The sequence below is a fragment of the Martes martes genome, assembly GCF_963455335.1.
Source record: "Martes martes genome assembly, chromosome: 11".
Classification (NCBI taxonomy): Eukaryota; Metazoa; Chordata; class Mammalia; order Carnivora; family Mustelidae; genus Martes; species Martes martes.
In genome coordinates, this window is record NC_137899.1 from 104,975,284 (window position 1) to 104,989,445 (window position 14,162).

A 14,162-nucleotide genomic window follows, 5' to 3' on the forward strand; every position below is an offset into this window, starting at 1 on the left:
CCTCTTTCTCTCTCCGTGGTCTCTTAAAAGACACTGATGGTATTTTTTTATAGACTCTTTTAAAAGAAAAACACCTGGTTTGGGTCCTGTGCCTGGTCCACGTGGCTCAGATTCCGTGGACGTGGCCCCGTGGACACGGAAGACTGGAGCAGATGTGGAAACCCGAGGCCAGCAGGTGTGCACCTCCGAGGGCACGGACACTCTGCCGGCTCTTACGGAGCTTCAGGAGACATTGGGTTTTCCCTGGGCCGCGGGTTTGCCCATTTGGTGGCACACTGGAATCACACGGGACCTTTCTTTAAAATTCTGATTCCTGGCTCTCACCCCTCGATACTGATCATGGGGCTGGGCTGGGGACCAGGCAGTGGGGTTTTTAAGGGCTCCCGGGATCATGCTAGTGACCAGCATTAGAGAACCACTGACCGAGACTGTCCTGTCCTCCATGAGCGGGTCACCACCACCCAGCGGCTCAGGAGCGTCAGCCCTTCACCCGGCGCAGTCAGCGGCCCCTCCCGGCTGGTGTCCCCAGCACCCCCTCGTGAGATGACCGGGCTGGCCACACGGCCCCCCGCTCACGGCCCTGCTGCCTTCTCGTCGCCAGAAGACTCGCATCTAACCGGGTTGCCCCTGCTGCTGGTGGGTTCCACGAGAGGGGACAGACCCTGCAGGAGCCGCACCTGCCGTTCCCTGTCCCCCCACCCCCACCCTCCACCTCCGCCGACACCCCGCACCCATGCTGGCTCAGCTCTCCTCCGTGCTGTTTCTTCTGTGCGCTGAGTACTCGGCCCGTCTCTGTCCCACTCTTTGCCGCACCCTCAGCACGAACAGCACTTTCTCGAAATCCCGTCGCCTGGTGCCACACGGGGGACCCTGGAGGACCTCACACTGAGCAAAATAAGCCAGTCTCAGAAGGACAGACATTGCGTGATTCCATTTACATGGGATGCTTCGAGTCACCAGCTTCGTGGAGACCGATGGCAGACGGGGGCGCCAGGGGCTGCGGGGGCGCGAGCATCAGCGTTCGTGGGGACAGAGTCTCTGCTGGGGATGACGGGAAGGTTCTGGAGACAGTGACGTGACGGTGGCACAATCGTGTGAATGCATCATGCCGCCAAATTATACACTAAACCATGGTCTGGTGGCAAATTTTGTGTCGTGTGTATTTTTCCACAGTAAGAAAAACTTCCATCGTGTTCTCGGTGATGTTGACCTAAGTTAGGGAACCCTGTTACGTGTTCCTGGCGCTCCCCTCTCCCCATCAGAATGTTCTCCTGGTAAAGTTTGTTTCCTATACCAGGTTGTAAGTAGAATGAAAGCCCGTTCTGTGTCCCACCCCATTAAACACGGCACCTCCAGTGAGGGGCATGGAGAGGTGCCCCCTCGTTAACCGCAGTGACTACTGAACGAGTAAATGCCAGGTTTCCGGGGTTTGAGCCCGGAACCACCAGGAACAGCACAATAGTGGGAACAGACAACGCGGTTTGGTGGGGAAGCCCCTAAAGGACGAGACCACGGATTGTCCCGTCCTAGGAGATGAGCGCGTGGGGCAAACCGTGGGAAGTGGGAGACTCTATGTAACTGGAAACATGGGGCCCCGCGGGTGAGCCCCAGAGGATCCCCCCGGGCCGCCCTTGCTCTAGCAGAGAAACGCACCAGGCGGAAGCAAAGCACGTCACCGGCTTCAGATTTCTTTTTTTTTTTTTTTTTAAGATTTATTTATTTATTTCTTTATTTGTCAGAGAGAGAGAGAGAGGAGCGAGAGAGAGCACAAGTAGGCAGAGAGGCAGGCAGAGGCAGAGGGAGAAGCAGGCTCCCCGCCGAGCAAGGAGCCCGATGTGGGACTCGATCCCAGGATGCTGGGATCATGACCTGAGCCGAAGGCAGAGGCTCAACCGACTGAGCCACCCAGGCGTCCCTTCAGATTTCTTAAGAGCACCCTGTTCACAGCCACGTCCTGGGCTAACACTGTGTTTTCTCTCCTCCTGATTAGATATTTATCTTCGAAAACAACATCTACTACTGCGCGCACGTCGGGAAGCAGGCCATCCGAGTGGTGTCGACTGGGAAGGAAGGCGTGATTTACAACGGACTCAGCGACTGGCTGTATGAAGGTGAGACGCTCGCGGGGCCGGACGGGGCTGGGGGCCTGCTGCCTGACCGGCGGTGCTGGCTGTTTTCTTGGACTTCAGTCCAGTTCAATCTCCAGTTTCTTAAGGTTCTGCCGGATTACAAAGGTGCCGTTGGAGTTCAGGGAGCATCAGGCCATCAGTGGGAGCCCTCACGTGGAGGCCAGGTGGGCCGAGGTTTCTAGAACCCGAGGTCCTGGGGGAAGGGGCAGCCGGTGCTGTCCTGTCCTAGAAGGTTTGCACATGCAGAGTTTTCTCGAGCCCCTCCCCAGGACGTAGGGTGCCTTGTTGTGCTGGGGTGGGAGGGAGAGCTGGAGAAGAAATGAAGGGCAAAGCGTTCCAGAGAAGCCAGTCCGGTGATCGGCGGTTGCGAGGACGTCTGCCGTGGTGGGTGTTTTCTCCGGCTGGCTTTCCTCGGGCGCCCGTTCTCCCCCTAAATGCATTATTGAAAAACTAAAAATGTGAGCGGGAGGCTCTCTTCTTAAACATGCACGCTCTGTCTCCCTGCTGATGAGAATTCCGTCGTCACGGCAACAATCCTGACTGGTCGCCATCGCGTTCCGGTCACAGTTCTGAGCGCTTTCCTACCTGCTGCCTCACTTAGCCGTCTGTCCGTCTGAGTCAGCTCTGAAGGGCACTGTAGACAGGGGCTTAAACAAGCCTTTATTCCTCCTGGTTCTGGGGCCGCACGTCCAAGATCAGGGTGCCGGCTGAGCCGGTGTCTGTGACCCACTGCTCTGCTCATAGACCGTGAGCAGTCTTCTCACTGTCTTCTCACTGTGCCTGCACATGGCAGAGGCGGGAGATAGATCTGGTCTCCTCATCCCCTTGTCAGGGCACCAGTCCCATCATGGAGCCTCCCCCCTCGTGATCTCCTCCCCTCTCAAAGACCCTACCTCCTGACACCATCCCACCGGGGACCCGGGCTTCGAGGTGAATTCTGGGGGATGCAGACATTCAGCCCAGATTGGCCTCACAACAGCGGTGTGACCGGACCCCCACATGGGGCAAGAGAAGCTCACGTGTTCAGCCAAGTTCACACAAAGTTAAGGCACGTGTGCTGGGGGGTATCACTGGTCAAGTCCGGGGCAAGTCCTTTCTACAAATGCAGGTGGGGTCAGGATCTTTCTGTGCCGCGCTGGGCCGATACGCAGCTTATTCTCCTGAGCCTACCTGCCTGAGGCCACATGGCCACGGGGACGGTTCCCCATGCCAGACCCGGTCAAGGAACAATCAAGCCCGGAAAATACCGTTTTTCCTCAGTGCTGTGCATTCCTCAAGCTGGGACCGCACCGCGAGGCCGTGTGCACCAGCGGACCTAAATCAGAGAGACAGGGAAGCTCAGTACCAGTTACCATCCGCACCTCACGGAGGTCTCCGAAGCAGAAAGTTCTCCGACTTGGTTTCTTGTGTCCATTGTACACGATGAAATGCACCGTCCTCAGGACACAGTTTGATATGAGTCTGACGGACGTATGTACTCTGCATCCCGAGCACGACATCGCGCATCCCATCGTCCCGGAAAGCTCCTCTGTGCCCTTCCCGCTCCACCCCCGACCCGAGTCTCCGTCCCGATGCCACGACCGTCCTGACGTCGTAGGACCTGTTTCCCAGCAGGCGTGCCAGAACACAGGTGCCCAGCAGGGTGGTCCTCTCCGGGCCGGTCACCCCTCCAGGGGCTTCATTCTAATGTGAGGCTGGCAAGGCTCAGAGCACTTAGGATTCCAGGTTCTGAGTTGCTTTCTGGGCCCTGGGAGAATCGACCTGAAGATTTTACGGCCCATATTGTCCTGGGCCCCACCTGAGGGTGTCACTGGCATGAAAAGGTAACTGGCCAGTGTCCACTCTGATCATGGGCACAGCCAGCCCTATACGTGGCTGGCCTCATGTTCCAGAAAGTTCTGCACAGTAGCAACCCGAAGCCCCCCCTAAAAAAGAAACGATCCTGGAAGCCTGACTGTAAGAGCTTAGATAGCTTTGGGACTAATCTCCTTTAAAGAAAAAAAAAACCCGTAACCTGAAGATTTAAAATATCTTTTTTAGTATCTTCCTAATAAAATAAAAAGCTCCTTGCTCAGCTATTCAAGTTAAGCTTTTGCTTCAGCAACTCCAGTGAAAGGAAATTTTTCTTCCAGGCATTTACACACAATCGTGTTGGCGCGATAACAGAGCCCCAAATATTTCAAATCAGTCACAGCTGATGTGGTAGCGTCCTCTGCTTAGTGGTGTTCCCCGGAAGGTTCTAGACCCCCAGGCTTGGGTTTCTCCAGCCGGGGGCCTGAGAGACCAGAGGAATCGTGGTTCCTATTTGAGTAACGGGTAGACTTTGAAGATGGTCTTCTGACCTGTGACGTAACTGTTTCACTTCCAGATGCTTCTTCTAAAAAAAAAAAAAAAAGATCGAAAAAAATATGGGGGCTGGGGAACGCGCTGACAGAGTTTGCAGAGGGCCTGACGTGCTTGGAGAGGTGAGCTCCGCGGAGACCCGAGGCTGGGTCAGGGGAGCCATCCTGCCGTCCACGGGCTCGGAATCACGAATGCATCATCGATGTGCTTTGTTTCCCCAAAGGGGTCCTCAGCGCACTGGACGTTTCGGAATGCCGACGGCTGAGGGTGAGAAGGGGCGGGAGACATGGGGGCTGCCGGGACCCTGAGCTCCTTGAGCAGAGGTGCGCACCCGCCTGTGGGAGAATCCGTCCACCTGACCAAAGCTGGAAACAGCGCCGCGTGCCTCCCTGATTCGTGGGAGTCCTTGGCTCGTGGTGGCCACAGACTGATTCTGCTAAGTAAAGTGCAACCTCGGTTTTATTATTCCGGGCAAACGTCATGCAGCAACACGAATTCTGACTTGAGTATAAGATTTAAAACTGCTTCTAGTGCCCCACGACTGTGTTAAGGTTTACTGAGTTCAGCTACCCAGAAGGGAAAAGGAAGATGTCCCTGGGTTTTGTGGGTTTTTCTGAGAACTCCGATCCAGGGTCAAGAACTCACACGCTGAGGCAGGTTCGGCTTACTGTTCACGATGTCGCCGTCTCCCCCGTCGCCGCTGTGCACGCGGGGCGTGCGGGTCCAGCACAGGTTTTCTAAGGAGACTTGAAGTCATTCCGTGTTTCAGCCGTGAGACGACCATTCCTCTGCCGTCCCAGCAGTCACGTGCGCTCCCAGATAAATACCGTTATTCACGGACATGCCGTTATCATGAAATGGCTTGTACCTCGGGGGGAAGTGGGAGGGGTTGGGGCCACTTGAGAACCAGGTCTTGCCCCACATAAAGAAGCCCTGATCTCCTCAAGTCCTCTGAGGCGCAGGTGGGTGCGAGAGGGACCGTGAACTCGGGGCACAGCCTGGACTCATCGGGCCGGGATGATGGGCAGAGCCGAGAAAGTGGCCTGAAGGGTATTTACTTAATATGTAGCTTGGTACAGATGCGATCCCACGGCTGGATTTTAACCTGAATGTGCCCAGAGTTTAAAGGTACTTGAAGGATGTGGCCAGCTCCGAGGACCGTGCGCGGCCAGGCAGCCTTGTCCCGGAGAAGTCGGCAGGAACAATGCTTAGTCGAGCCCTCAGCTAGCTTCCCTTGTGTGCATAACTTGAGCGTGGTTTTGCGATCCGTCTAGTCAGGGGCACCCGGGTGATGGTGCCTGTATTTCGGGAAGAGTCCATGCAGAACGCGATGCCTTCCACTGTGCCCACGCCTGGTGCCCGCTGTGGCCTCTGTCCTTCCGTTTCCTGGAGCCCCCAGTGCTCCTCCCCAGGGCCACGGCCCTCATGGCACTCTGCCCTCTGTCCACCCACCCGGGACCCCCAGATCCCTGTCCACCGGGCCCTGGGCTGACTGGGCCCCCCTGGGAGCTGGTGTGGAGGAGGGTGGATGTGGCAAGGCTGGCCAGCGAGGCCCCTTGCCCACAGCTGCTGTGGATGGGGGTGTGTCAGCACACCCCAAGTTCAAGCTCAGAATGTTCTAGAAGCACTGTTCTCACTGTGGGCAGGCTTGCTGTAGAGTTCTGCTAGGCTGGCTTGTCCTGCGCTGCCCACGTACATCAAAGCGTGGTCCCGTGTCCTCACGTGCCGGGTTCAGCCTTCCATCCGGAGCCTGCGACGCCAGGACGAGACTCGGGCTATTTTGTGGTTCTTGACACTGTTTGCTGGAGCATCTTGTCCGGGGTCAGCACAGGTGACCTGGCAGCATTTGTCCCAGCGAGGTGCTCTGAGAGACATCTGCAAATGGTCGGGGGGCCCAGGCGGATAGATCAGTTACCTCCTGATTCGAGGCTTTGGGGTGACTCCATGCCTTACCGTTCTGATCCGCCGAAGGCTGTTGCTGGGGAAAGGCTTCTGTGGGAAGAGACGTCACCGTGGCGAAGGCCTCTGCGCAGATCCGTGGGTTGACCCGGTGCGCCTTCCACGGGGGGACGGCTCTTCCCTGTTCATCCGCGTCACACGAACTTTCTCTATCGCCTGAGATCAAAATAAAGCTCTCAAGCCCTGTTTTCTGTGGAACACACATACTGACTTGAGTTTAAGGTCGTGGCTTGTTGAGTATGGGGAGCTGTGTCTGCTTTAACGCACGTCGATGTTCGGTGTGTGTCCAGCGCCCGCTCGGCCAGGGTCGCAAGCAGACCAAGCCCCCTGGGACTCCGGTGACAGTCCGTCTTCTGGGGCACAGCCGAGCCTGGCACCGTGGGAGGGAGCTGGGGGGTGTATCGCACAACATCATTTCACCGGTGAGAACGTGCTTCCCACACCTCTGAAGCCGGTCTTGAAACTTCCCAACAGACACACAGATAAGGAGGGTCTGCAGGACGTGTGGACTCACGGTGGCTGCAGATTCCCGACGGCTCCTCTCGTATTAACCGTCTCTGACGTATCCAGTCAGGACAATCCAGCTGCTCAGAAACTGCCCTGGGAGTGGACGGAAGTGAGTGATGCCCCTGTCGTACGTCATTCCGACGGGACAGAGAGTTTTAACCTACGTGATGTGGCCCGTCGTCGATGGACTTGGAATTGTGTGCACGTCTGCATGTTATTCAAACCATAGATGCGTGGTTCTTTGGACTTCATGTCGGTTACATCTCTGATTGGCAGGATGGGAAATCTTCAGTCAGATCAAGAAATCTCAGCCGGCGCGTGGCCAGAGGCTTGGGACGGGCTTGACGGAGCTGCCCCGTGAGGATGGCACAGCTGTGCTTGGACGTGAGCTTCACCACTTGGAAGCTCGTGAGCTCGGATGAGGGTTTCACTCTGCGGGTCTCTGTTTTCTCGTCTGCAAAACAAGGATGGTGGCAATCCGTGCTCCCTAAGGCTGTGAAGGAAATGAAATAAGCTAATGCAGTTCTTCGCACAGCTCCTGGCGCAGGGAAGCGCCCCTGTCAAACCTCCCGTCACTGGACCTTGTAGTTTCCCCAACCGGAAACACACCAGAAGTCAAGGCCACATGCTCACCTAGAATTGTCAGGAGTCAGGAGCATGAATGTGTAGTTAATTCTTCCCCAGCATCTGTTCTGAGAACTATTACACTCTATCCACTCATACATTATTGCCTACGCTATCTTTATATAGGAAGTGCGTTTTTTGGGTTCTAGGTCAGCCTGGAAGGGCATGCGCGGAGGCGTGCACAACTCTTCGGCAACGTTCCCTCCCCCCTGAGGTTTGCCGAGCTGGATTCCCACCCCCCCTCCTTACTGGCACCCGCCACAGAGACAGCTGTGTCCTTTAACAGCACCACAGTCTTGTGACTCGGTTAAAAAAAAAAAAAAATCACATTTCGTGAGTGCTTGTAGGAATGTAATCAGCATCTGGAAAAGGCACGCACCTGGGACGCACCGTAGGACAGAGCGTTGGCTAAACCCAAGGGCGGTCATTCCGAGCCGTAAGCTGAATGCTCTCCGTATTTAATGTAACTAAAATGAGCATTTTTCCTGCCTCGCCCCGGGGTCTGGCTCCGTAAAGCATTAAGGACTCTGACTTGGGTAGCATCTAGATGTTCCCTGGGGAGACAGAGAAAACCTACAGCTGCTCACCCCTCGTTCAGCTCTGACATCAATACGGGGACGCTGCTTCCGTCTACACGGTCCTCGTCCACGGAGGGACACCTTCAGGTTTCCAGACTCTGGACAGTGGTCCACGGCGAGGGTGAAGGCATCAGATGCATGGTGGGGGGCGGGGGGCTAAGATGGCCAATGTAGATGTGACTAGCTGTCAAGGGCGTGCAGGCCCACGGGGCTGGTCCACATGCGTCTGTGCCAGTGGCTCCTGTGCCTCTCAGATCCCACTGGACCATCCTGCCGGCATGTCTCCCTCACACACCATTCTGATCTGTCCTCGTGGTGCTGCCTCAGCTCCAAACTTAGACCCATACTGCCCTGAGGAGGTCAGTGTCCCACAGAAGCCAGCTTGGTCTCCCTCCCTTCACTGTCGTCAGGGTCTCCGTGGCCACAGTTGTCCAGCAAAGGTAACAACCTCGTTATCAAAAAGCAACAATCGCTGTGAACCTAGTTTAACAACGTTCCACTGTTTATCCCCAAAGATGAAGGAGACGGGCTGACACCGGGTGCTGGCGACCCTCTGACCAGGACCCAGAGGCTGCGGGGTTCCGGCCGCCCAGACCCAGACTACTGCCTCATTAAAGCAAGCTGGGGTTACCCGCTGCAGGAGTGGGACCAGGAACGTCTCCCTGCCACCCCCTTGCCTCCTGCACACCCTGCCGTACGAACAAACGCCTCGAGGCCTACGCATGCAGCCCTGGGAAGAAAACATGACCCCAGCCTGGGTCACAGCCGTGGAAACTGGCCTTACCCACGGTCAGTGAGTCCTCTGTGGTCACTCAGTCGGTCAGCGGTTCCAGACCCGACCCCTTAACCACCTGCCTCTCGTGGCACTTTCTACACTTCTTTTTTGCAAATAGGCTAGAGTCACTGCTTGGGTCCTGAGCAGACCGTCACCGTGGCGTAGCCCACTCTTGGCAGGGGCCCGTCATGCAGCGGGGCTGCCCGTGGCTGCTGAGGTCTCAGATGCCGCGAGCCTCAGATGCCCGTGCACCCGGAATGGACGGTGTCTACCGTGGAGAGAACAAAGGTGCTGTTGTCACGGAAAGGTCGAACCCACACCTCCCAGAGCACAGCGTCTCCAGAGCCCACAGCAGAACAAGGGGACACCATGGCCGTGCAGCCCCGTTGGGGACTTCTCCCAAGAGACAGGGACGTCCTCGCCCATGACCTCCCTCTTCTGGTCCCCTTGTTCCCTGCACAGATTTTCACTTGCCTCCTGATCACTGTGGTGACCGGTCATCTTGGGGTTTAATCAGTGTAATCTCTTACTCCTTCTGTACCCCGGAGACAGTTCGGTGGTGGGACTGGGGAGTTATCCAGGTCGACCTTCGGGGTTCTGCTTATCTGGCCGAGGTCAAGGCGAGGCAGCAGGACACGCTGAAGAGGGACCAGTACTCTGCATTTGGAGTCTCTGGCTAGAGGCCGTGGCATCTGGGAGGGCCGCCAGGGACCCTGCGAGGCAAACACAGCTTCAGTGTGAGGAAACGAGAGATTCGATCCAGAGTCTGCCCTGTGGTCAATGTAAAGACGGAGCTCGTGACGGACGCTGGACAGCTCAGCATCCCCTCCCCAAACGTAAGTCCCATCTGATGAGGCAGGAAGGAGTCAGGATTCGCTTGGTCTCTGAGAATAGCAAAACACAATCAAAGCAAACCAAACAGCACCTCCGTAATTCAAAGTAATAAAGAGGCTCTCTCGCTGTGATCACACGTGCCCCCGAGATCAGGGTCTGAGTAGGGTGGGGGCCTGTTCCCCGTGGTCACCATGGTCCCAGGCTGCTGGGGCTGCTGCCCCCATCCCAGGCCTGGAAACGACACTGGTGGGCGCTTCTGTTCACAGTTTATTGTCCATCACTCATGAGCAGGGCCCAGGAAGTGCCATGCCGGCCTCCGTGCCCAGCAGGGAGAACCAGAGAACGCGAAGAAGTAGCATTTAAAACTCCTCGTCTGGGCTGCGCGCTTGCAAACCGCAGACCTCAGATCCGGAGCCCAGAGCAGAAGAAGAATTCACGGCAGGGATGTTGGGGTCTCTCAGAATCCACGAGAAGGTTAGTGGACCAGCTTCAGAAAGCAGCCGGAGAACAGCAGTAGCCAAGGGGATCCCACGGGCCCAGGCTGGTTAGAATGGACGCTGGGGGGGGGGGGGGGAGGATGCGGGAGGAGGACAGGACAGGATGTCGGTGTGCTACCAAAAATAGAAATGCCATGTTCCTCACCTTGGACCACCCATATACCACTAAAGCGGGATGGTCTAAGAAACAGCTAGGATCTACAAATTTTTGTCACGACTCCCCGCACTGTCCGCCGAATGGCTGGTGGCTGAGGGGAACCATCGGAACCACCATCTCAGGCGACTGCTTCCGCGGGAAGGTTGACGCGTGTGGCCTGCCACCTCGCGGTCCACTCCGCTCCTCCTGGTGTCTCTGGGGAGTCCGTAAATCAGTGCACCTGCTTCCCCATGAGCAGATAGGTTCTCGGGGGCAGAAGCTAGGTCTGCACTTGAAAAGGGAGCCAAGGCTCTGCTTGTGTCAGAGCAAGACGACTGATGGTTTTAGTTCAACAGGAAGACGTGATCTGGTTGGCTCGTGAAATCAGAAATAAGAGAAGTCCGAGGGGGGAGCGTTCTCTCAAAATGTGGGAAGAATTCCCGCCGGTCTTGAGAAGTTTTGCTGACAATTAATTACCTAATCCTGAGGGATTTGGATAAATAAGTTACGATGTTCCGGGGTGACATTAAGACAAGCCCATCTCCATCGTTTTGTTGCAGAGGCTTAATGAGATTTGAGTGTTTGCGGCTGAAATCCTTGATGCCCTCGAGAGCTTCCATTCCTTTTAGTCTTTCTGTTTTCTTACGTCACTGGGACATTAAACCATTTACCCTAACATCGAGAGTTTTGTCAGCAATTCTACGAAAACTCAGGTTGCCCGCGCTTGAAGGAAGACCAGTCTCTGCCACACCTGAGACCGCTTCATTTGAGACCCAGACGCCCCACCCAAGCCTTCGCCTTTAGTCATCAGACCTGTTTCCTGACCTATTCGGGCCTGAGTCTCTTTTCCCTTTTGTGAAAACGCTGCTGCGATGAACTAGAGAACTCCAAACTCTTTTCCACCACTAACATTTTCATATTTAAGCATCCGTGCTGTAAACACATAAGATGACATGAGCGCTGTACTCAAGCCAGGGGGCCTCACGGGGAACTGTTCACCTGCCCTCACGTGCACTGTTGGATGTGCTGCCGCGGTGGTCCCCCGTCGTAAGCAGTGGGGATCGAGCTCAGGGAGCGTCTCATCTCCTTCCCTCTCCTCCCTCCCACACACAGGGCACTGGTGCGTTAGGAAAATCTTTTCAGGTGATGCTGATGCCCCTTCTCTCTACCCTCTGGCGAAATTATCTGCTTTAAAGTTATGAGCCTGATTTTCTTCCCTTTACCCCCATTTTCCTTTCTTTATATAAAATCTGCATTATTAGTAGAACTTTTCTCTTCGCTCAGAGCTGCCCTGGGACAGGGGCAGGTGGGTGAAATGGCCACCCAGCTTCTCCCCGTCAGGTCAGCCTGAACTTGGAGGCATGAAGAAGGCTCAGTCTTGTCACCGGTTCTGTGACCGGCGAGCAGCGGCCTCAGACTGGAGGAATCAGGTTTCAGGTCCGTTCACGGGTCTGCTCAGCTCCCCAACCCGGAAGAGGCTGTCCTGGGAAGGTCAAGCAGAGGGAGGTCACTGCCCCTGTGTTGGATTGTCCTAAAGTGCTTCTTGCATCGGGCAGAGGTCAGACGTGGAAGCCTGATGTCTCTAGCGACACAAGCTTGGGACTCTGAGCCCCAAGCACACCCAGAGCCCGGGGACCCAGCAGTCTCCAGGGAGACACAGCACCTGCTCCCTCTGTGCTCGAGCTAGTGAATCGGAGTACACTCCAAGCAAGGCCACAAATTGTCCCCTCAGCGGAAATTGGGCACCCGTGCCTGGGGACCCCCGGGTGCTGGCCCCTCCCCAAGAAGGTGTGACCTTTTAGCTCTTAATGAAACAAATCTGTCCAGCGTGGTGTTCTTTTCATAGGAATAAGGGCATCTGGCACTTACTTTATTAAAAGAAAAGCCAATGGGGCTCCTGGGTGGCTCAGTGGGTTAAAGCCACTGCCTTCAGCTCAGGTCATGATCCCAGCGTCCTGGGATCGAGCCCTGCATCGGGCTCTCTGCTCAGCAGGGAGCCTGCTTCCTCCCTTCTCTCTCTGCCTGCCTCTCTGCCTACTTGTGATCTGTCTGTTAAATAAATAAATAAAATCTTTAAAAAAAAAATAAAGAAAAGCCAAGCCCCTGTGTGGACACGAAGGGTGTGAAGTGTTAGGATCTTAAATAGATGTTCCTGGGAAGGCGCCCGCCAGGAGGCTCTTACGTCACTTGTTGGAGGAGGCAGGCTCTGCCTGGCCCGCAGGACAAACGGCCAGACCGCTGAAGGTTCGAGATCAGCGCTTCCTCCACTCCACTCTGCCATTTTCTGGACTCTCATGTGTTCTGCTCAGACCGTCTCAGTCACGCTCTGGCCTCCCTTCCTCCCCATCACAAGGCTTCTGTTACCGGCAGCCCCTCCCCTCCTGTGGGTGGTGCTCCCCCGATCCCGTGTCTCCCCGGACGGGGGTGAGGACGGTGAGGAATTTGCATGTGACAAAGTCCGTTCCCGGAGGGAGACCTTCCAAGACTTAGTCACTCTGAGAAGATCGTGCCCAGCACAGCCTGGGCCTTTACGGAGCGGAAGGAAAGAGGAGATGAGGGGGGTACGAGATTCCCACCCTCCCCTCCCAGGATGGACGTATGGCGGCCGCCTGGGGAGCCGGGACTCTCTCGTGAAACGTGCTTCCTTGAGTCACCAGGTGTGCGTTCGTGCCCTGACCCTGCACCAGATCCCCCAGGGTCCTCGTGGCCAACAAGGATGCTCGCTGATCCGGACCCGCCTCCAAGAAGTTTATATAATTCAAGATGGTGTTTAATCAAGTCCTGATGATGTGACACAGGCCTTCAACTTCAGACACTCTGGGCAGAATGACGTGTTCTGATTTAAGACGACAAAACACGGAAATCAGAGGACCGAGCAGCTACTCAATGTCTGCATTCGGGAGCTCGTTAAACCTTTTCCAAATGTTCTTCCATCAAGGTATTACCGATACGTGGTCTCCAGTCTCTTCTCCCCTTTCTGTCTTTCACCAGATCGTGCAAGATATGATGATTCCCTTGGTCACCTCCCTGAGGACCCATGAAAGACAGGCAGGGGGTGTCCGGGCCTCCCTGTCCAGCTCTGATGGGCAAAGCCTTCCCTCCCACGGCAGGGCACGGAGGGTAGGTACCCACAGAGCAGGACCCTCCAGTCGGGCTCTGTGGCTCCTCCCCGCAGTCAGCCATTCCGCACCCCTAGCCCGTGGCTTCTCTGCCCGCCTTGGCGTCTCGGAAGCCCTGGCAAGGACTTTGGGGACCCCCAAGCAGCTCTGGAACTTAAGGGGAGAGAGAGAGACCTCAGTGCTTGGCATCTCTTCCCCAAAATACTCCACATGCCAGAAATTCTCCTTTATCCTGGAGACAAATTAAGGTTCCTGGGGACTCTTCGGGGAGCACGACGTGTCCTACCTTTTAAAACAAAATAAAGCCGGACACGAGACAGAAAGCATCGCGGGTGGTTATGGCTGCAGCCTGGGAATACGGTTGAGGTGGGGATTTTCCTAACTGCCACGGTCCATCCAGCGGCTTCCCTAGCTCCGTGTCCTCTCCAGTAGGGGCGGCTGCCGGCTCTTTCTGCGGGCCAGGGCTTTACAGAACTACTTTCATTTCATTATAGCATTTAACTGAGTCTGAAAAAATCATCGTTAAGGGAAAGGAGAGCCGAAAGGGGAATTGAAAACCACATAAAGAGAGTTTGGGGATCCGGAAAAGGGACCTCTGCCGCATAACGGGCCCCCGCTGACCGTGTCCCACGCGACGCAGGAGTGAGAGAGGGGCGGATGC

General features: G+C 55.9%; 1 protein-coding gene across 5 annotated transcripts in view; it reads left to right on the forward strand.

The window, feature by feature from the left end:
* DPP6 (dipeptidyl peptidase like 6) overlaps window positions 1–14,162 on the forward strand; it is a gene marked incomplete at its 5' end in the record, with an annotated part of 869,135 nt that overhangs the window by 749,668 nt on the left and 105,305 nt on the right. For all 5 annotated transcript variants that reach the window (XM_080819089.1, XM_080819091.1, XM_080819088.1 and 2 more), the window contains one exon: window positions 1,991–2,111. In XM_080819089.1, the coding sequence (XP_080675215.1) occupies window positions 1,991–2,111 (121 nt within the window). The remainder of the gene's footprint in view (window positions 1–1,990; window positions 2,112–14,162) is intronic.